This window comes from Carcharhinus amblyrhynchos, chromosome 15, assembly GCF_965287045.1.
Source record: "Carcharhinus amblyrhynchos chromosome 15, sCarAmb.v2.hapA, whole genome shotgun sequence".
NCBI lineage: Eukaryota > Metazoa > Chordata > Chondrichthyes > Carcharhiniformes > Carcharhinidae > Carcharhinus > Carcharhinus amblyrhynchos.
Genome location: NC_137338.1, coordinates 20,195,869 through 20,218,925, shown reverse-complemented (window position 1 = coordinate 20,218,925; position 23,057 = coordinate 20,195,869). Strand labels below are relative to the sequence as shown.

The 23,057-nt window shown below is 41.8% G+C and overlaps 1 protein-coding gene across 32 annotated transcripts in view; it reads right to left on the bottom strand.

The window, feature by feature from the left end:
* The window catches only part of abi3bpa (ABI family, member 3 (NESH) binding protein a), a 343,447-nt gene that overhangs the window by 53,936 nt on the left and 266,454 nt on the right, over nt 1-23,057 (bottom strand). For 31 of the 32 annotated variants that reach the window (XM_080203511.1, XM_080203530.1, XM_080203531.1 and 28 more), the window contains 2 exons: nt 7,686-7,745; nt 1,546-1,614 (listed from right to left, as the gene is read on the bottom strand). In XM_080203511.1, the coding sequence (XP_080059637.1) occupies nt 1,546-1,614; nt 7,686-7,745 (129 nt within the window). The remainder of the gene's footprint in view (nt 1-1,545; nt 1,615-7,685; nt 7,746-23,057) is intronic. The other variant, XM_080203521.1, reaches the window with a different exon arrangement.

The window sequence follows — 23,057 nt, the reverse complement described above, 5'->3', positions numbered from 1 at the left end:
ATTTTGATCCAGTTACTGTGAAGGAATGGTGATATACTTCCAAGTCAGGATGGTGAATGGCTTGGAGGGGAACTTGCAGGTGGTAGTGTTCCCATGTATCTGCTGCCCTTGTCTTTCTAGAAGGAAGTAATCATGGGTTTGAAAGGTGCTGTCTAAATATCTTTGGTGAATTGCTGACTTGTCACATTCCTGCATTCCTGCTTGTGCGTTTAGATGGTGGGCAGGCTTTGGGGAGTAGGGCGTATGTTATTCACTGCAGTATTCCTAGCCTCTGTACTGCCCTTGTAGGCACAGTGTTTATGTGGTGAGTTTCTGGCCAATGGTAACTCCAAGAATGTTGACAGTGGGGGATTTAGTGATGGTAACACAATTGAATATCAAGGGGTGGTGGTGATGGCTATTTGTCTGGCATTTGTGTGGCGCAAATGTTCCAGCCCAAACAGAGATATTGTCCAGATCTTGTTGCATTTGAATATGGGTTGCTTCAGACGCTGAGGACTCACGAATGGTGCTGAACATTGTGCAATCATCTGTGATCTGTTTTATGACAACAGGTTATCTTCCTTTTAATAGGTTTTGGCAATTTTATTTTGTTGCTTATCACAATGAATGTTTTTAATTGCTATGTTGGCTGCCAAGAGTAAATGTCCCAAGGGTGCGTGGTGGTGACAGGTAGCCATCTTGATGCATACTCGCTGGATTAACTGGCAGCATCAAACATTCTGAAATCAACCATAACTCACCCAATGCTAAGTAGTTTGTCCTTTTTTCCCAAAGCTGAACCACTCTAAATTCCTATAGTTTTCACACCAATCAATTTTATGGTTTCCCTCTATAAGCTTGTCACCTTAGTACAATTTGGATAGACTGTAGCAGTAGTCCTGCAGCTCCCCTGAGAAAAGTTATCAACCTGTTTCACATGATGGCTATGAGAGTTTCACTCCATTAACTTGCAACAGATCAAAAACCAAAGTCTAGAGATGAAATAACAGTACTTCCCATTGCCCAAGTCACTAATGAATTTAAATAGCTTCCCTTAAAAATATATCACAAATCCTACTTTTATCTTACCTTTTATCCAATAGGAAACTGAAGATAAAACTAATATTTGTATAATGCCTTATCACATTTCTCAAACGTCCTAAAATATTTGCTAGACAGAAGGAAATGTGTTGTTACATTGCATATGCAAACAGACAAAGCAGACATTTTGCACACAATGACCCACAAAAAATAATGATATGAATGACCAGCCAGACAGTCTTGTTGGTGGTGTTGATTGAGGGAGGAATGTTGATTAGGACACCTTGCTCTTCTTGGAAAGTACCATGCTATTTTTAGTATTTACTGAAACTACATTAAGCAACAGATGGGGCTTAATTTAATATTGAACCTGAAGGACTGCAGCTCCGACAATGCAGCACTCCCTCAGTACTGTCAGCCGAGATTATGTTCTCAAGTCCTGGGGTGGGGCTTGAACCCACAACCTTCTGACTCAGAGGCAAGGATGCAACCAACTGAGCCAAGCTGACAGGAATACTGTACCTCTAAATCTTTCTTGCCCCTGGCCATCAATATTAGATACTGGGGTTGATCTGAAGACAGGCGAACTTTCTGTAATAAATTTAAAAGAAAGCAATTTTAAGTCTGGAATTGACTTTCAGGTTTTGTGCACATAGTACCTGAAAAGAAACATTGAAACTATGGCAAAAGAACAGAAACTGCTATTAGTATGCAGTAAGTCAATCAGAATCTTTTAAGAGAAAAAGCAAGTCAACTTTAGGTGCACACACTTCATCAGAACGTAAAAGCAAGAGATAACTAAGTATTTCAGTACTGATAGTTCAAAAGAGAGAAATAGGCAAGGCAAAACTACTGTCACAAAATCTGGACCATTATATTGATGAAACAGACTGCCATGATTATGTTCCTGAACCTGACAGCAATGTTTGGAGTCCATGTGTAGCAAATTAAATGCAGAAATTGCCTATACTTCCCCAAAGGATGCCCAAATTGCAATCATGTAAAAATCACTGGACTGAAGAGAACTTGCCCTTTTATGCTGGTTTGCTGGACAAGACACTTGAAAATGTTGCACCTATACATAAGGGATCCGGCTTGCTTTCAGGGTGCTGCTGCGTGGCAACTTCCACACACGACTGGAGCTGTTTTGGTCATAAGAAGAGGGGAATCTGATGGGTTGGGCACTCCTGAAGGGGCCCTGGACTGTACACCAGGTTATCCTCCCTATAGGCACTCGAGAGCGCCTGGCTTCCTTCATGGTATAGAGAAGGGCAGCTGGAGTGAGGTTGAGAACCCTGCTGTTTACTGGCGTTGGCATTCATGGATGCCCACAAATGCCTATACTATTGAGTGCATGTTAAGCACCATGGAGTTTATGCCTTTCACCAGTGCAAGAAAAGAGTCTTGCACCCTGGTCTCTGTTGCAGCTGCTATCCTTGCAGTGTTGACCTGATTGCCTCAGAGTACAATCTCCTCAGGCTGAAGCTGTGGAGTCTCTTTTTCTTCAGCCTTTCGACCCAAGGAGTGTAGCTGACATTCCTTCCTGATGTTCCCAACTTTCCCTTAATAGCCTCAGCAAGCTAAGGCATAACCGAATCGAGGGGCCCATCATCTGACTGGATCTCAGCAGATTCCTGACCTTCAGCAATCCTCCAGGACCAGGTCCACTCCCTGAGATGTCCCTGCCTTTAACTTCTGTGGATCAGACAGAGTGAGGTGCTCACCAGTTTATGACCCTGAAGACTCTAATAATAATACCTATAGAGGTGTGTATCATTGTGGTGGTGCAGGGTGTGGGTGAAAGCAAGCTTGAAGACTCTGTCTTCAAATGACAAGAGGACTTTAACCTTGCGCAATCCTCTGCCCCTCTGTGATCACTCCCTTGTGTTATATGCCAGCTTGTCATTCATGAGGACAGATGGAGAGAGTGTAAGCAGGCCATGTGCCAGGGCAGATGTGTGGATGTCTGGTATGTGTGGATGGTGAGTGGAAGAAGGGATTTGATTAGAAGACAACCCACATGGGAGATGAAGTTGTGCGACGGACAGCGAGTGGTGGTTTCCCTTAAGCTGGCAGTAAGTGAGCTCCCTGTGGATGTGTGAGGGGTATGTGAATTGAGAGCAATTAGAAGAGTGACTTACCCTGGCAAAATAGAGGAGGTCATTTATTTTTTTCTAGCATTGGACGTTTGTCCTCCTCTGCAGTGTGCTGGCACTTATTAGCACTGCCACCACTTCAACCGAGTGCAGGGTGTCGAAATTTGCTGATGACACCAAGATTGGGGGAAAGGCAAATTGTGCGGAGGGTGTGGAGAGTCTGCAGAAGGATCTAGATAGGCTGGGCGAATGGGCCAGGAAATGGCAAATGGAATTTAATGTTGGCAAGTGTGAGGTGGTCCACTTTGGTAGGAAGAATGGTAGGAAGGACTATTACTTACGTGGCGAAAAACTGCAGCAGGCGACGGTGCAGAGGGACCTCGGGGTCCTTGTGCATGAGTCGCAAAAACCCAGCTTGCAGGTGCAGCAGGTGGTCAGGAAGGCGAATGGAATGCTGGCCTTCATAGCGAGGGGGATTGAATATAAAAGTAGGGAGGTCTTGCTGCAGCTGTATAGGGCATTGGTGAGGCCGCAGCTGGAGTACTGTGTGCAGTTTTGGGCGCCGCACCTGCGCAAGGATATTTTAGCCCTGGAGGGAGTGCAGAGGAGGTTTACTAGGCTGATACCGGAGTTGAGGGGATTGAGCTATGAGGAGAGGCTGAATAAACTAGGCTTGTACTCGTTAGAGTTTAGAAGAATGAGGGGAGATCTCATTGAGACGTATAAGATGATGAATGGGATGGATAGGATAGAGGTGGAGAGACTCTTCCCGCTCAAAAAAGACAGTAGGACTAGGGGGCACAGCCTCAAGATAAAGGGGAGGCGGTTTAGAACGGAGTTGAGGAGGAACTTCTTCACTCAAAGGGTGGTGAATCTCTGGAATTCTCTGCCCGTTGAAGTGGTGGAGGCTGCCTCGCTAAATATTTTTAAGAAGCGGGTTGATGGGTTCTTGATAAGAGAGGGGATTAAGGGTTATGGGGAGAGGGCAGGAAAGTGGAACTGAGCCACGACAGATCAGCCATGATCTTATTGAATGGCGGGGCAGGCTCGGAGGGCTAGATGGCCTACTCCTGCTCCTATTTCTTATGTTCTTATGTTCCCCTATGAGTTTGCTGACCTTGCTTGCACGTCTCCTCCCTGTGTGTGGGTACAGGATATCACAGCATTACTCCATGGCATCTAGCAGCCAGATGAGGCAGGTCTCCGAAAATCTTGGGGCAGCGTTATTAGCAGCGATCCTCTGCCTTGAAACTTGAACAAGCACTGGGGTAGCCTTTGAATGGAGTGCCTTACTGTTTGAAGTGCTCAGCTGATGGCCGGCTGGCAAATCAGAGACTGTCTGCCACTGAGTGGTTACAAATACACCACAAAAACTACTGCTGCTGCCAAGCTAGACATTGCTCTTCCTCTCACTGCCAAAATTTGTATGAATTCCACCCAGAATCACTGACAGTAACTTCTGGAGAGCTATCAGTTTCAGAGGAGTGATAATGGGGAACACTGACAGTTTTGCCATCATTACTACTGCAAAATCCAGGCAAGTTTTTCTGATATTCTGACTCTATTTGTATGCCACAATATTTAGTTTACTCTAAATTTTTAAACTAAATTTACAATGTATTTTGCTTCCTGATTTGGTTTCATCGAGAAGAATGTGATTGGCTGCTTGCATTACTTGATGACATCACTGTTGCTGGAGGTCCCTTGGTCTTGGCATAAGATTCAAATTGCCATTGGGAAAGGGAACGTTCACACCATAGAGGCCACTAGATCATTGTGGGTTGCTTTCTTTGAGGTCAGTGATGAGTACAGTTGCTTTGCAACTTATCACAAAATTTGTGCCAATACTCCAGCCACAAAGAAGAATTTAATGTGTTGCATGACAAGAAAACTGCTTAACATAAAAATTGTTAGATCACTTAAAAGATGACCTTGATATATCTTTCCCTTGACTCATTGCCATGATCTTTTCTATTATATACATTAAGCAATTTGCAGACCACTGAACCTGATTAATATCTGCCAAAATCACTGGAAGCTGCAGACTGGGCCTCAAATTCATGTTGAATCTGAAGGACTGCATCTCTGACTACTAAACAAATGTGTATGCCTGAATCACATCCTAAAATAGGGCTTGAAGCCACATCTGTCTGACATAGATGCAAGGCTTCTAATTTGTTTCTTTCCTTCCTTCTGTTTTTCTTCTCAATTCTGTTCCAAACTTATGAAAGATGTTAGCTGATCTTGTCGTTTTCAGTTCTGATGAAGCGTATACACAATAAATGTACCAGTTTTTTCCTTTTAAAGATGCTAGTTGACCTGTTGCATTTTTCTAGATTATTCTGTTTCACATTTCAGATTGCCAGCATTTCCAGCTTTTCTGCTCTTTGAATAGACAACTTGATCTCAATTAACCTGAACAAACAAAAATTTAGGATTTGATTGCTATGCATTTATTTATATTAAATCCAGCTGGCTGAATTGAGTTCCCAACTGAAAACAGCTAAGGTTCCTCAGTTAATCCCATGACACTATTGTTGTAATGTCAATTGGTCATGGACGGCTGAAAATTTTAGAACTTAGAAATTAATACAGTTTAAGCCCGCATTAATTCTTTAGCCTGCAGTGTTAACCGATACATGCCAGTATGACCACTATCATCTCTGCCAGGGGAAGTCATGGAATTATATTCAGAAAAACTGGGGGTTATTCTGCAATGTTAGTACGAACATTATTTGGCATGAGTTGCAATATTCAAAGCTAATACAGACAGTAACTTGAAAAAAAGGAAACCAAAATGATGATGCAAATGAAAGGCAAAAAACATGATTAAACTTTGGGCAAAATGTAGTCCATTAACAATGCAATAACACATTACATAAGCTCATGCTGCATAAGCTCCAAATCAGCACTTTTAATTGAATAAGACAAACTATCCAGCCATTCCAATTAAACTCAACATGTTATTCAGCACATTGACTCTTTAACACTAGGATAGAATTTTGGCATTCATGTATCTGACTACTATCAGAGCACAAAACTACTATTACCTATGGTGCCAATAAAGTTTCCAAAATTACTATTTGATTTTAATTTACATCAAACTTTGACAGACTCTGTCCTTCTCTCCACGGTATTGTATAAAATTGCTGTGGGTGTCTGTCATACTGAACAAGGCACAAAGATTTCTCTCTTTTTTCGTGTGTAAACCGGGTGTTGTATAACAACCCAAATGGGTTTGGATTCTAATGCACATGAAGAAATTTTCCCCTTTTCCATCCAGCACCTTCTCCTTCCACTGGACATGTAATGAGCGTTAACATTTAGCAATTTCCCCCATTATCACAAATTCCCCCATTATCACAAATTCACAACTGAGGCACTCTTACACAATTCCATACATGATTCCAACAAGTGCAAAGCTCAGTGTAAGTTGTATACTAACATTCAGCTTTTCAATCACAGAAGCAACCAGAGGAAAATATGTCAAAAAGAAATTGTATGTCAGACCTTTGGGTTAAAATACATGCAATAAAATGCGACTCCAAGCAACTGCATGTACCAATTTCAAAAAAATTAAGTTACAATTTTCATCACTTTTCAGCCATACGAGGTTTTCTGAAAGTCTTGGGCTGTCAAAAATCATGTTAGTAATTGGAGAAAACTGGTTTTCTCCTCAAGCTTGTATCATGCATGTCTTCTCTCAGCTCAAATCAGAATAGTATTGGTAGTTGTGAAGGTAGCTAGTGCCTCAGCAAAGAGCAACAAAATTATGGTGAAACACCATGTGAAAACACTGGAGAAATGATGTGAGATATGTTTTTGCTGATGCAGTGTTGTGATTTTAGTTTTAACTTAGTCACCATCAAAGTTAAAGTTAGTAGCAATTTCTTTTAGTAAAAAGTACAACCAAAAGCCAGATTAAATACCAATTTTATGTCACTACAGAAGAATAATCTTGATGCTCTGTAAAGTGGGAAAATCAATGTTAAATTGAGACCACTGTAGTTACCAGATCATAAAAGGCTCCATGATTGTTAATGATTGCTAAACATGAATCAGCAATATTGTGTGGGCAAGTTATAGCAGTCTTTCTCTCGAAGAAATGATAATCTCAGTGCAGTGCAATATTGAATTCTACTGACATTTTTAGGAACTGTTAAGATAGTATTTTTTGCATGCATTTTATCTTATTTTTACTTTTCTCTAATTAGTAACAGCGATCAAAGCCAGCCTCAAGATCCCAGTGAAGATATTTATATTAACAGCACAATTTATGAATTCAGCAGACTGTTGTCAATCCTGCAACATTAAATTTGAAGAAATGGGAAATGTAGTCTTCAACATTTGAATATAATGTACATCGATAATGTAGCTATTGGGAACTTTGGATTGGTAATGTTCATTGATGCAATGTAGAAAAAGTCTGAATTTCTCAGACCTGTCACCACTTACCTTGATGAGCTAATAGTTTCAAAATGCATTAGTTGTTTCCTCCTATATTTCTTCCAAGGCTTTGCAGTAAAGAGCTACATTTGTTAGATATATCCCTAAAGTATTACATACCATCAGTACTGCCAGGAATAGTGGAGAATAACTGACTATCAGGTGACCTCATGTCAGGTTCTGTTGAGACACGAGAAAACAAATGATCATTTGATGGTACCATAACATACACTTCTTTATAAACAAAAAAAACCCTTATTTGTATCTGGATTTTCATTGTTGTGTATTTCTGATAGCGTATACTACCCTCCTGAAAACAGAGACTGTTAATCAGTACAAAAGCACCCGCTAATCAGGCATTCTGCACATCATAAAATTTCACACAACTTAGCTCAACCTGAGGCATTGCAATAATTGAAGAACACCAACACCAAGGATGCACTTCAAAGCATTTCCTGAAAGTAACAGATTTAATTTGGAAAATCCAAAAAATGGTGCTCTACAAATGAATCAGGATTCAAATGATCTCCTGTCCAAGTCATCTGGCTTCCTCACCTTTCAGGAGGCCTACTTGTTTGTGGTATTTTACTTTTTTTCAAGTTTAGATGTTGCAAGACCAATAAATTTTCATGATCATGCAGGATGCCAATGGTGCTCAATCTCCTGACAGTTTGCAGTGGATCTCGGGGAATCCCAGACATGCCATCACAAATTTGTTCTACTCATTAGATTTTAAGGCAGAACGCCACACTGTGTTCCATAATAGAATACAGAAATGAATGACAGCCATACCAGTGATACCTGATTTAAATTAAAAATTGTCGAAAGGAAAAACAAAAGATCACATTGAATAATTTTCATATTACCCAGTAAAGCTAAAATAGTTGCATTCATTTCTAAACAAGGTTTCATAATCAACAAAAGGCACTTAGTAACAAAAATAGGGATTTGAAAATTAAAGAGTCAATTCACTGAAAGCCTGAATCACAAAAAATAGAAGCATTCTCTTTTCTTGAGTCTTAATAGAAGTCACGTGGTAATTATTTTTTCAAATGGCCTTTACATTTAACTAAACCAATCATTTTGGGATTTAGTTGCCCTGAAAAGCTATTAAATCTCATGCCATATCCTGCCAGTCTCAATAAATCACATAATTGGTTGAACTCATTGATGGAATTCAAATAAGACCTGAAAATATATGTCAAACCTTCCTGGAGCTGGACACCTCACAGCAGATGCCATTCGTTGGACTTTTTCCTGGCTTTTCATAGTGAAAATTGTTTGTGCCATAACTTTCCAGAAATGTGAGATGACAAACGTGTGACGAGAGCAAATGGGGCAACTAGACTTTGGTGAATGGAGGGACCAATGATGTATCTTTTTAATCAATGCAATGTAAGGATTCAGAAATAAACAGAGGATGGACGAAAAAGGAAAGTGAATTAAAAGGGATAAATTAGAGTCAAATCAGGTAGGAAAGAGAAACACAGCAAGGGGAAAACATCTTTGGATTAAGGAAGAGCAAAAAGGAGTCAGAAAGGAAAAAGAAAAATACAACTTTTAAATTTGACATTTTTAAAAAGTCGAAACATGAAGCGAGAAATGAGATTGAACAGTGTCAACAGTTAGATTTTTCAGCCAGCAATATTAATTGGTATTGCATTAACAATTGCCACACTGTTAAAGGGTAATTACGCTCTTAATCACCAATTCTAACTTTCTGCAGCAATTATTGTGCAAATCCAGCAAGTTCTGAAAATTAACAAAGAGACTAAGGGCAAGATGCCCATTTACATAAACTAAATGACAGAGCAGAGTAAATCAACCAGCAAATTCTGGAAATTTGCAACTCATTGCATATCTCTTCAGGCTTTGGATTTCTGGCCAAGTTGTGCATTTCTAATAGTACGCAGTGTTAACACATGATTAATGTTCAGACCCATTTCACCTATTTAAAAATGATGAATAATTGTATTTTTTGCAAAAGTAAATTGCAATGTTATGCAAAATATGTGCTTTTTAATAGTTTGTTTGAAACAGAGGGGGTGGGATTTTACGGCCTTACTTGGGCAAGGCCGGAATTTCCTGTCCGAGTTCAACAGAGATTTCCACTGTCAGATCTTTGCCGTTCCAATTCTGTGGCAGGCAAGATGGTAGAGTTCTGGCCAGTGTGCCATACCTGGCATTGGAATACTATTTTATACAAAGGAAAGCAAGGTTGGCAAGTAGGAATTTTACATCAACTAATGTTTCTCGCCCACTTTGGTATTCTGTACATATAGGACCAATTTTATCATTTTGATTTTAAGTGCTGATTCTGGTGCAATTCAGATCCAATTTGGAAAACTGTTCCCAGGCGCCCCCATAAGTGCTTAGTCTGAATCACGCCCGAAACGCTGCAGCTCGAATCCGAGCTTTGAACTCGCATGCGCAGTGAGGAAAAAAATTGAAAAATGCGCCCCTGTCACATTGCTTCTGGGCCGCAAAAAGCAGATAAAGCGGCCCAGGAGCAATGGCCCCCACAGATATTGTGCCACCCCACAACATAACTGCCTCCCTATCTACTCACCACCCCCCCCACTATCCAGACCGATCGTGACCCTCCACCCCAATTCCCCCACACCAACTACCCACAGAGTGGCAGCTGTTCCTCTCACCAGAGATCCATCTGGCTTTCCTCCACTTTCCATCAGTGAGTGATCGCACCTTCTCCCCCCCACCAGAGATACTTCTTACCTGCTCCCTCCCCACCCCCCACCAGAGAATGATCAGGCCCCCCCTCCACCCACCCCACCCCCCACCACCACCACCCCCTCCACCCACCCCACCCTCCACCCACCCCACCCTCCACCACCACCACCCCCTCCACCCACCCCAACCACCCCCTCCACCACCCCCTCCACCACCACCCCCTCCACCACCACCCCCTCCACCACCACCCCCTCCACCACCACCCACCCCACCCTCCACCACCACCCCCTCCACCCACCCCAACCACCCCCTCCACTCACCACCCCCCCCCCCATCAGAGATACATTTGACCTGCCTCCACCTCCCTTCCCCCCTCACCAGAGAATGATCTGACTGCCTCCCTCCCCCCACCCCACCATCGAACTGAGTTAGAGCGCCTTTGGAAGCTCTAAAGTTACCTCATCAGAAGCGGGAGCACCCGAAACAGACCTTTGCCGAACATGTCTGTTCTGCGCTGAATCTAGATGCGCGAACACGATGGTAAAGGGGAAAAAGGTGGTAAAGTTGGGCAGGCAGCCCATTAATTCAATTCAAATGCATGCAAATGCATTTAAATCACCGTTGTGGCACCGTCGGGTGCAATTCGGGTCGTGGCCATTTTTGGGCCATGGTAAAGTGGGCATCTGCGCGGATACGGGTGCAGATCGTGTTAATGGCCTCACGCCTGACTTTACTAAGTTTCTGCACCCATGGTGTTTGAAAACTAAATTGCTAATAATCGTTGCTGCAAAGTATTTTGTTCCTTCCTTTAATCCTGAAGCCATCCCATAGTAATCATACTATTAAGTTCGAATGAATAAAATATTTCCTAGTACAGCGCAGCTTATCAACAGGCTATTGTCTAGGAACTAGATCAAATCCATGGAAATATGAACTTCAGTGACCGTAACAGATTAAAAAATGTAAAGCATTAAAAAATACGGATTCTATATTGTGACCTCAACTTAGAGTGGCAATGGATGAAGGTTTTTATTTTAATATTTTCCTGGCTAACCTATGGACAAATCCTTTAGGCTGCATTCCTCACATCCAAATTCTTTAACAATTCTAATATCCACCACCCAATATCTCCAGAGATGAGACTGACTAAATCAACATAATGCCCATGAGATTTCTTAGACACTGCACAATTTAATACTTTCAGTAAGTTTTTGGGTAAAATGTAATGTTCCTATCGTGGGTCTGCCCCATCAGGAGCACTGGCTGCGACTTATGTGCAATTATGGGGGCTCAACCACCATGTTTCCCACCAAAACAACTGGATTAAATTACACCCATAGATTTCAAAAAGATGTATTAGGCTGATCAGCATGCAAACATAGGAAGTGGAAGCGGGAGTAGGCCTGCACCCAAGAGTAGGGTAGCAATCCATTTATATCTCTTTACCTGGAACCGATGGATATCATGATTCATGAAGCAGAGTATCATTTGTTGTCTGTGACTGATTCGCCATGTTTGAGATTTAGCGCTGAGAATTATTTTCAATAAGATTCTGTTTTCCTGTAACTTGCCATATGTTTTCTGCCTTCCAGTTGTTACCATTACATTCAGTTGGGGGAGGCGATGCAAAGAGATTCCATCAGTCTACTGAGCAGTTGTGGCTCTAGTGGTTTTTCTTCAGCCTTTCCCTCATATATTTATGTATGCACTTGACTTCAATCATTTACAAAGAAAATTGTAAATGGCTGCAAGCAAGCTTGGCAACTGATTGTTACTGAAAGAATTCAGCATGGCTCATGAATGTTGCAGGCAATAATGCAGAGTGATAGCTTTTTTACAAGCTAGATAATTTGACTGACTTTGCTTAGTTGCAATGTAATATGGTCTAGAACACAGAAACCAGTGAAGGATATTTCAACTGATGTAATCTATTTTCTATGCTTTTTAGTTTTGACAGAGGATCATCTGGACTTGAAACATCAGCACTTTTCTCTCCTTCCAGATGCTTCCAGACCTGCTAAAGTTTTCCAGTACTTTCTCTTTTGGTTTCAGATTCCAGTATCTGCAGTAATTTGCTTTTGTCCACTAATCTAATTTTTAATGGGTTTGCATGCTACAGGCCAGATTAATAAGAAGGGAACTTTGAAAGGCATCTGAAACAGTTGCCCTTATTTTACCACACGATGATAATTCATAAAAAATGTTCTGGGCATGATATTTATTACCTTGAGAAGCTCATGAGAAATAAGCCTTTATTCTCACATTGTTCCTGCACGATTACTCATCACTCTCACTTCTATTTTCATCATTTCAGTATTATTTGTTCCTATCCTTCCTCAACCCTCCCAGCCACTGAAACCCTGAACCAAACCTTCATCACCTCCCAAGTTCAACCTCTCTAATGCCTTTCACCACCTCAAGCTTAATCCTATATAAACTGTTATGCCTCTAAAACTTCATAGCTCACATCCTACCTAAAACTGACTCTCAATCTGTCTTCACCGGCCTCTATTCTCCATAGTATTGAATCCAAAACACTCAGCCTTACCACGGTTCTCTTTCTTTTTTGCTCTATTTTCCCTCTTTAACCAACATCAGTGTGCATTCTTTGCCTTTGCAAATCTAGTTAACTTTGTAATTCCATTACTCACTTCACCAGTTTAGTGGTAGAGCTTACATCATCAATGGGAATGAGACATTAATTCAGATCATTAATTATTTGGAAATTATTTTTGCCAACTTTATATAAAAACAGTAAAGCTTCCACCTTCTTTAAGTGTAGGTTTTCTGCCTTAATTTTTTTAAACAGTGAAAGTGTGTGCAAGCCTTGAGGTGGGCAGAAATCCAATGTTGTGGATTGATTCCCGTTTCGCATCCCTTCATTGGACAAAATAGGTCAAACACTAATCTCTGGGAAATGCTTGTGAATTGTGTAATTGATTGCCAATGACCTTGGGAAAAGTGAGACTGGGAAGAGGAAATCAATAGAAATAGAAAGGACATGACTCCACTCATGATTGTTTGTACATTCATCTCTGCATTACATACCTTCAATAACTCGAACAATAATAATTCGATATTGATAGGACGTGAACAAAATTTTTCATCAAAGCACTACTTTGTGACCACGTAAACATTTGAAAACCCAAAACCTATGCAGCAGTCTGAACTCAGTCCTACTATAACATAACTGCTAGCCATAGAAATTTGTATGGCTTGGCTTTAGGTGTGATGAAGTAATGGAGGGAATGGCAGGTTTTCAGAAAGTAATGGAAATATTGAGGAAATAGCTAAATGTCTCTGTTAGTGACCTGATTTATCTGGCTCCACATCATTTAAACCACTAAACCACATTCTCAGTAAGTAATATTGCTGCCTTATTACTTCAAACATTTCTACAGAGTTCAATATATCAAAGCAAAGACAACACCAACACTAAAAGTTCTTCTCCTAGCATAACCCAAATAAATCTGCTTCCTTCCCACATCGGTGGGATTAAATAAATTGGGCACCCATGCAACAGTAATCCTTCTTAACATTTCAGTTACAAATTGAACAAAAAAAATGTATTTTCATTTACTATTACTGTTAAAAGCAAGTTTCACATTTTAATGTTGTTTTCTTGTTTGATCAGATTTGATTTATTATTGTCATGTATTAGTATACAGTAAAAAGTATTGTTTCTTGTACACTATACAGAAAGAGTATACTGTTCATGGAGAAAGGAAGGAGAGGGTGCAAATTGTGCGGAGGGTGGTGAGAGTCTCCAGAAGGATCTAGATAGGCTGGGCGAATGGGCCAGGAAATGGCAAATGGAATTTAATGTTGGCAAGTGCGAGGTGGTCCACTTTGGTAGGAATAATGGTAGGAAGGATTATTACTTACGTGGAGAAAAACTGCAGCAGGCGACGGTGCAGAGGGACCTCGGGGTCCTTGTGCATGAGTCGCAAAAACCCAGCTTGCAGGTGCAGCAGGTGGTCAGGAAGGCGAATGGGATGCTGGCCTTCATCGCGAGGGGGATTGAATATAAAAGTAGGGAGGTCTTGCTGCAGTTGTATAGGGCATTGGTGAGGCCGCAGCTGGAGTACTGTGTGCAGTTTTGGGTGCCGTACTTACGCAAGGATATTTTGGCCTTGGAGGGAGCGCAGAGGAGGTTTACTAGGCTGATGCCGGAGTTGAGGGGGTTGAGCTATGAGGAGAGGCTGAATAAATTAGGCTTGTACTCGTTAGAGTTTAGAAGAATGAGGGGAGATCTCATTGAGACGTATAAGATGATGAATGGGATGGATAGGATAGAGGTGGAGAGACTCTTCCCGCTCAGAAAGGATAGTAGGACTAGGGGGCACAGCCTCAAGATAAAGGGGGGGGCAGTTTAGAACGGAGTTGAGGAGGAACTTCTTCACTCAAAGGGTGGTGAATCTCTGGAATTCTCTGCCCGCTGAAGTGGTGGAGGCTACCTCGTTAAATATTTTTAAGACGCGGGTTGATGGGTTTTTGACAAGAGAGGGGATTAAGGGTTATGGGGAGAGGGCGGGAATGTGGAACTGAGCCACGACAGATCAGCCATGATCTTATTGAATGGTGGGGCAGGCTCGAAGGGCTAGATGGCCTACTCCTGCTCCTATTTCTTATGTTCTTATGAATGTGATGTTATAATCATAGCCAGGATGTAGTGAAAGATCAACTTAATTTAACTTAATTTAAGGTAAGTCCATTCAAAAGTCTGATGGCAACAGGGAAAAAGTTAAATTTTTAACTTTAAATTTATACATTAGTGTCACAAGTAGGCTTACATTACACTACAATAAAGTTACTGTGAAAATCCCCAAGTAGCCACAACCCAGCACTTGTTCGGGTACACTGAGGGAGAATTTAACATGGTCAATGCACCTAACCAGCATGACTTTCGGACTGTGGGAGGAAACTGCAGAACCCAGAAGAAACCCATACAGACAAAGAGAGAATGTGCAGACTCCGCACAGACAGTGACCAAAGCCAGGATTTGAACCCAGGTCTCTGGTGCTATGAGACAGCATGCAAAGTGGCAAAGATTAGTGGGAAACTAGAGGATTGGGAAATCTTTAAATATCAACAGAAAGCCACACAAAAAGCTATAAGGAAAAGCAAGATTGATTTTGACAGTAGACTAGCTCAGAATATAAAAATAGATAGCAAAACTTTCTACAAATATACATAATGAAAAAGAATGGCTCAGGTAAACATTGGTCCTTTAGATGATGAGAAGAGGGATTTAATAATGGGAAACGAGGAGGTGGCCGAGGCATTGAACAGGTATTTTGTGTTGGCCTTCACAGTGGAAGACACAAATAGCATGCCAAACATTGATGGCAAGAAGGCAATGGCAAATGAGGACCTAGAAAGGATCATTATCACTAAAGAGGTAGTGTTGGGCAAGCTAATGGGACTGAAGGTAGACAAGTCTCCTGGCCCTGATGGAATGCATCCCAGGATACTAAAAGAGATGGCGGGGGAAATAGCAAATGCACTTGTAGTAAATTACCAAAATTCGCTGGACTCTGGGGCAGTTCTAGCAGATTTAAAAACAGCTGCTGTAACACCATTGTTTTAAAAAGGAGGTGGACAAAAGGTAGGTAACTATAGGCTGGTTTAGCTTAACTTCTGTAATGGGGAAAATGCTTGAATCTATCATCAAAGAAAAAATAGCGAGACACCTGGATATAAATTGTCCCATTGGGTAGATGCAGCATGGACTCATGAAAGGCAGGTCATGTTTAACTAATTTACTTTGAGGACATTCTGAATGTGGTGGACAACAGAGACCCAACCGGTGGATGTGGTGTCTCTGAATTTCAAGAAGGCATTTGACAAGGTGCCATACAAAACACTGCTGCATGAGATAAAGATGCAAGATATTACGGATAATGTATTAGCATGGATAGAGGATTGACTAACTAACAGAAAACAAAAGTGTGGTGTTAAATGGGCGTTTTTCTGGTTGGTGATCAGTGATTAGTGGTGTGCTCAAGGAATAGTGTTGGGACAGCAATTATTTACAATTTATATAGCTGATTTGGAGTTGGGGACCAAATTTAGTGTGTCAAAATTCACAAACGACACTAAGATGTGTGGTAGAGCCAAGTGTGCAGAGGACACTGAAAGTCTGCAGAGCGATATAAGCGAATGGGCAATAGTCATGCAGATGGAGTAAAACGTTGATAAATGTGAGGTCACCCATTTTGGTAGGAATAACACCAAAATGGACTATTATTTAAATGGTAAACAATTGCAGCATGCTGCTGTGCAGAGGGATCTTTGCGCATGAGTCACAAGAAGTTAGTTTGCAGGTGCAGCAAATAATTAAGAAACCAGGTGGAATTTTGTCCTTCATTGCTAGAGGGATGAGGTTTAAAAATAGGGATATGATGTTACAGCTGTTTAAGATGCTGGTGAGGCCACACCTGGAGTACTTGTACAGTTTTGGTCTCCTTATTTGATTCAGGTTGTACTGGCACACTGGAGGGGTGCAGAGGAGATTTACTAGGTTGATTCCGCAGTTGAGAAGATTGACTTATGAGGAGAGACTGAGTAGACTGTGACTATACTCATTGGAATTTAGAATGAGGGGGGATCTTATAGAAATATATAAAATTATGAAGGGAATAGATAAGATAGAAGCAGGGAAGCTGTTTCACTGACGGGTGAAACTAGAACTAGGGGGCACAGCCTCAAAATAAGGGGGAGCAGGTTTAGGACTGTGTTGATGAGGAACTTTTTCACCCAAAGAGTTGTGAATCTGTGGAATTCCCTGCCCAGTGAAGCAGTTGAAGTTACCTCATTGAATGTTTTTAAGGCAAAGGTGAATAGATTTTTGAACAATAAAAGAACTAAGGGTTATGGTGAGTGGGTGGGTAAGTGGAGTAGAGTCCACAGAAAGATCAGCTATGATCCTATTGAATGGCGGGCCAGGCAAGAGGGGCCAGATGGCCTACTCCTGCCCCTAGTTCTTGTGTTCTTATGTCCTCTCTCCACTGCTTGAATAGCCAGCCTCACAAGAACAACCAACTGTAGTGAAAGTGTCCATTTTGTATTTCTTATACTGGTCAATCTTAAGGCCACTGCAAGTAAGAAATGTTTCATAAAATTATGGATTTGTGCAGTGAATCCATGCCTAATTGAAACAAGCTGGAGAAGCTTAAGGCAAAAGTAGTCACCATCAATTTGTAAAGTTCAGAATGTCAACATATTCAAAGTTGAGGTCAGGATCTCTGAGGTCTAATTCATAATGGAGGAGACAGTCTCAAAAGGTCAATGCCCATGGATTTCTTTGTTTTTGAGATCAACTGTGTAATTTACCCTTTACTGTCATGACCTATTCCTGTAACCATGTCTGCCTAGCCCCTCAAGCATCTTAGTTAACTCTCTGCCCCTGGTATGACCTTACTTTTCCTTATGTTAATGTTTGTACAGGTATTGATATGGACACATGTTAATAAAATGCTTTGGGTTGGTACAGAATTAGTGAATCAATATTCCTCCATGTTGAATACAACTTGGAAGAAGCATTAAGGGTGGCAAGGGCACAGAATATACTCTGGGTGGGGATTTCAATGTCCATCACCAAGAGTGGCATGGTAACATCACTACTGACCGAACTGGCTGAGTCCTTAAAGACATAGCTGCAAGATTGGGTTTGCAGCAGGTAATGGGAGAATCAACGTGATGTAAAAACCACTTGACTTTTTCCTCACTAATCTACCTGTCACAGCAGTTGGTGGTTCAGTGATAGAATTCTTGCCTGCCACACAGAAGGCCCGGGTTTGATTTCTGGCCAATGCAAGACTGGTCTTATTCCTCTCCCCATTCTTAAACGCAGCATGGTGGCACAGTGGTTAGCACTGTTGCCTCACATTTGCAGGGTTCGATTCTGTCCTTGGATGACTGTGTGGAGTTTGCATGCTTTCCCCGTGTCTGCATAGATTTTCTCTGGGTGCTCTGGTTTCCTCCCACAGTCCAAATATGTGCAGGTTAGTGGACTGAGCATGCTACATTGCCATTTAGTGCCCAAAGGGGGTGTGGTGATAGGGCCTGGGTAAGATGCTCTGTCAGAGTCAGTGCAGGCTCAATGGGCTGAATAGCTTCCTTCTGTATTGTATAGTTTCTATGATTTCTATGAATTACATCTATCCATGACCACAGCTTCTATGATCTAGAAGGGCAAACACAGCACATGGGTGGGAACACCACCTCATTCAAGTTCCTCTCCAAGCCACATACCATCATGTCATGGAATTATATCACTGTTCCTTCACTGTGACTGGGTCAAAATCCTGGAACTCTTTCTAACAGTACTGTGGGTGGACCTATATCATATGAATTGCAGCAGTCCAAGATGACAGCTCACCACCATCTTCTCAAGGGCAATTAGGAATGGGCAATAAATGCTGGTCTAATCAGTGATGCCTATATCACATGGATAAGTTTTTAAAAAGGTCATCTAATGGGAGACTGAGACCTCAGCAGCAGCAGTAAGCATAGTGCCATGGAAAGAATTGCTGCCTGTTCTGGCTGGATGTATTTTTAGAAATGTCATTACGTGACCACCACCTTCCAACCTCCATGCCCCTGCACTTTCTCGTTGCCTGCCTGACATATCCATTCTCAGGATGCACTGCCTTCTCACACCAATTAAAAAGTAAGCACACTTCATTACATGTAAGAGACTGGATGATTCTTCAGTGATGAGCCTTTTCACATAATTCCATTGATTGTGACAACCATTCAAAGGTGGTGAAAGAAAACGAGGATGATTTTGAGCTGCATTCATCATCTGCGGGAATGATGTCAGGTGGCTTAGTATCAGGCAAAACCTGGACATCGTGAATGCCACCGGCGAGATCATGACTTTCGATTTTTGCCACCCCTCACTGGTGATGTCATCAGGTTCACACCTATTAAATACATTCAAATTAATTTTCATATAACATGCCCTCTTGCCAGTTATTCAGAGGTGAATCTGTCGTGGGGATCCCTTCTGGTGCGTAATGGTGAGTAAAGCCCCATGGGAGAGGGACGTGGCTAGGCATGCCCTGGCAATGCCCCCAGAACTGTCCCATTGCAAAGATTGGCACTGCCAGGTCAGCACAATGCCAGGGGGTCAGTGCCAATTCCAATCAGGGTGGGGGGGGGGGGGGGGGGTGGTCGGGTCCTTGAGATTTCCATGGTGGGATGTGGAGCAGTGGGGGTGTGTGGAGGATCATTCATGTTCTGATTGGAGTATCCATTAAAGATGGCACTCTGATCTCAGTGCTGGCGTGTTGAGGTCCTTGCCTCCCTCCACAATGACATGATACTCACCCAGCTGTTTTTTTGTTGCAGAATATTGTTAAGATCTGGAGAGAACATGCTGATTTTCTGGCTGGAACTAACACTCTGCCATTTTTGGTAAGATTTTGCCCAATGATATTTTTATTTAGCCCCAATGATTTATCTCCCAATTTTTCTTCTTGCACTGCACTGGAGATTAATGTACACTTTCTGGAGCCTCCAGGACAATTCTGAAGGTGTGGCAACCACAAAACACTTTGAACTATTTAGATAATTACTGACTGAAATATTTTTACTTTAAAAATGCCTTCAGGGCTAAGTAAAATAATTTATGGTTTTGAATATGAATAGCACCAGGAGTAGGTGAAAAATAACAATTCATGATTTTTATTTAAGTAGCGTCAGGAGTGCATAAAAATAATAAATCAGAGTTTTTATGGCCAAAAAGCTTCAAGGATAGATAATAATAATAAATCAATGAACATTAATTGAATAAACAATAACTTAAAAAGGTTCATTGTTGGACTAAATATATAAATAGTTTTGGCAGAATTAGAGGTCCAATGAGTGTTCCGTCTGTTGATCTGGGCTTGCCTGGACTCATCTCCTGTTCAAGATGAATGCCTGCATTTTAGATGAGCAATGTTTGCAGCCTCTGAGCAGAAAGTTACACAATTCAAGGGCCATGTTGGAACACTTTGCCACATTCAGGAGGGATCAACATTGTTGAATTTGACCTGCCCAAAAGTGGCTGGCAGACGACAGGGTTGCCATTAGCGACAGGATGGGAAGCATCAGGTGTTGTAAAGGGATTTGCCAGAGGAGCTGGATTTGTCAAATGATTCTGCTTGGACACCAGTGATGTAGGTGGAAAGGGTGGCATTGGGAGGGAAATGATGAAAGACTACAAGGCACAGGGGGGCAAGTGGTTACCCATGGGAGAAACAGTACTGATAGTACTGTTAGTAAGAATAGGCGAGTGTGATTGTGGAGGATTTAATAGTCAAGGGCTGGATAGTTTCATTTGCATACATCCAGTCTCAAGAGCTACACTGACACCTAGGAGAGAATCAGAGGGCAAGGATATCATTGCTGATGGCCAATATTTCAGCCCCATGCTAGAGTTTCTTATGGCACCACTTTCAATCCAACCATCTTCAGCTGTTTGATCAAATTATTTCTCTCCATCATGATGTCGGAAATAGAGTGCTAGCTAATGAACACACTGGGCCCTATTTTACTGTTTTGATTCTAATTGCTGGGCAGACCTGAAACTGGGAGTGTTTCAGATCCAATTTTTACATGTCCCCATACGCAGTCTGCCTGCAAAAATATTAGCAAGTCCAAATTACGCTGCAAAAGCCTGTGGGCGGGGCTTAACGTACCCAAAACCCTGCAGCTCCGATGGATGCCTCCAACTGCGCATGTGCAGAACAAAAATGATGGAATGCTGCTCCTCTGCCACCTCCCTCCTGGGCCAGATAATGCCTCCCTCAAGCCTTCACAGACATTGCCCCACCCTGTAACATTTCTGATCCCCCTTATCCCCCTCAAAGACCTGCCACCCAGACCAATTGTGGGCCCCTCCCCTCCTCCAATCTCAGGCACAGTGGCAGTGGACGCCCCTTCTCCTCCACTGATCTTAGGCAGAAGGCAGTGGACCCCCTTTTACATCCAGTTACCTCCATTTTCTGGCCTTGGTAAAAGGACGAAATAGCACGGAGCAGGCGTGCATCGCGCTACTCGTCTCACACCGGACTTTACCAAGTTTTCACACTCAAAAATGGGCACTGGATAATAGTAAAATTGAGTTCACAGTGTCCAGTTTCATTCACGATTCCTCAGGTAATGAAGCAGTCACACCCACAAGTAACAATAGCTGGCAGCGGTCAGATATAATCTGATTAGTGCCAAGAAATATTGTGCCACACAAGTTAATCAACAATCATCTCCAATAAGAAAGCATCTAATGGCCTCAGAAACTTTTGCTATCAATATTCTGGAGGCCATTGATAATTAAAAACTCAATGGATGGTCACATCAATGTCATTGGTGCTGGAATAGGTCAGAGGCTGGGCACACTGTAGCAAATGGCTCACCTCTCGACTCCTGTATCCACTATCTATAAAACAGAAGTATGATGGAAAGATCTGGATGGGTGGTCAGTTGCAAAACTTAAGAAGTGACACTATATTTAGACTAAACAGCCATCTTAATTAATTCTTCACATTAATACTTCACCTTTCCATCAGCATATTATTTACAATCTATAGCAATTCACCAAGGTTTCTTTGGAAGCACCTCCTAAACATCAAAAACTCCACCACCTATAAAAGCAAAGGAACATCAACACCTTCGAGATCCCCTCAAGTCATACAGCCCTGACTTGGACTTTCTGATGCATCACTATTCATTGTTCCTGCATCAAAATCCTGACATGTTGTATCTAATTCATGTGGCATGCCTTCATCACAGGGCCTGTAGCAATTCAAACTGAAGGTGCACCTTCTCAAGGGCAACTAGATGTTGGCCTTGTCTCCACCACCGATGTCATAAATTTTTATTAAGGAAGGGACTGTCTTTCCAACAGATACAAGTACGGTACTTTATAATTCAGGATCAGTAGCTTTGCAGCTTCATGTCAACTTATCCATATTTAGATCTTCCATGATTTGAAGGTCTGAATTTTCAGAGGCAGGAAGAGCATCCAGTTTAGCCAAAATGATGAAGGAGCCAAAATTCCAATAAGGAAATTAAGGGTTATGGGCAGCGGGCAGGTAAGTGGAACTGATCTACTTCAGATCAACCATGATCTTATTGAATGGTGGGGCAGGCTCGAAGGGCTAGATGGCCTACTCCTGCTCCTATTTCTTATGTTCTTATGTGTCATCAGTAAAATCTGAGAACTTTAAGTTAACCATGTCTCCTGAGTTCTGCTTATGGTGGATACCTGGTGACCTGTAAGGGTGTGTAAGGCTGGTAGGTGAGGTAGTCATGGACTGGCATCAAGTTGGCATAGGTTTTATAAAGGACCATGTGTTAAGTAGTGGGGCATAGATTGACATGGAGGATGAGGGGCATTGGGCATGTTTGGGGGCATAAAGTGGTATGAGTTGGAATGGATGGGTTATGGAGGTTTGTGAGGGGGGTGAGTGGGTATGAGAGTTAGAGGGCTGTTCATGGATATATTTCTTATTTAATTATCAGTACACTTTTGATTTGTAAAGTGGGTACAAAATAAGAGTTTCTGAGTAAAACAACTGCATTGCTGGAACAAACTTTTCCAAAGATATTTAACTTTTCAAAACCTTGGCGGAAAACCTATTTTGAGATTCCTGCTATCGAAGTAGCAAAGCTGTTCATTCAAAATAGATCAGTTATGAGAATGTGAACGATCTAACCGTTTGGCTAGATTTTCACATACCGTATTGAAGCATAGTTTGCTCTGTCACTGGGGAGCAAAAACTTAAAACAGATGTGTGTAACTGAAGCACT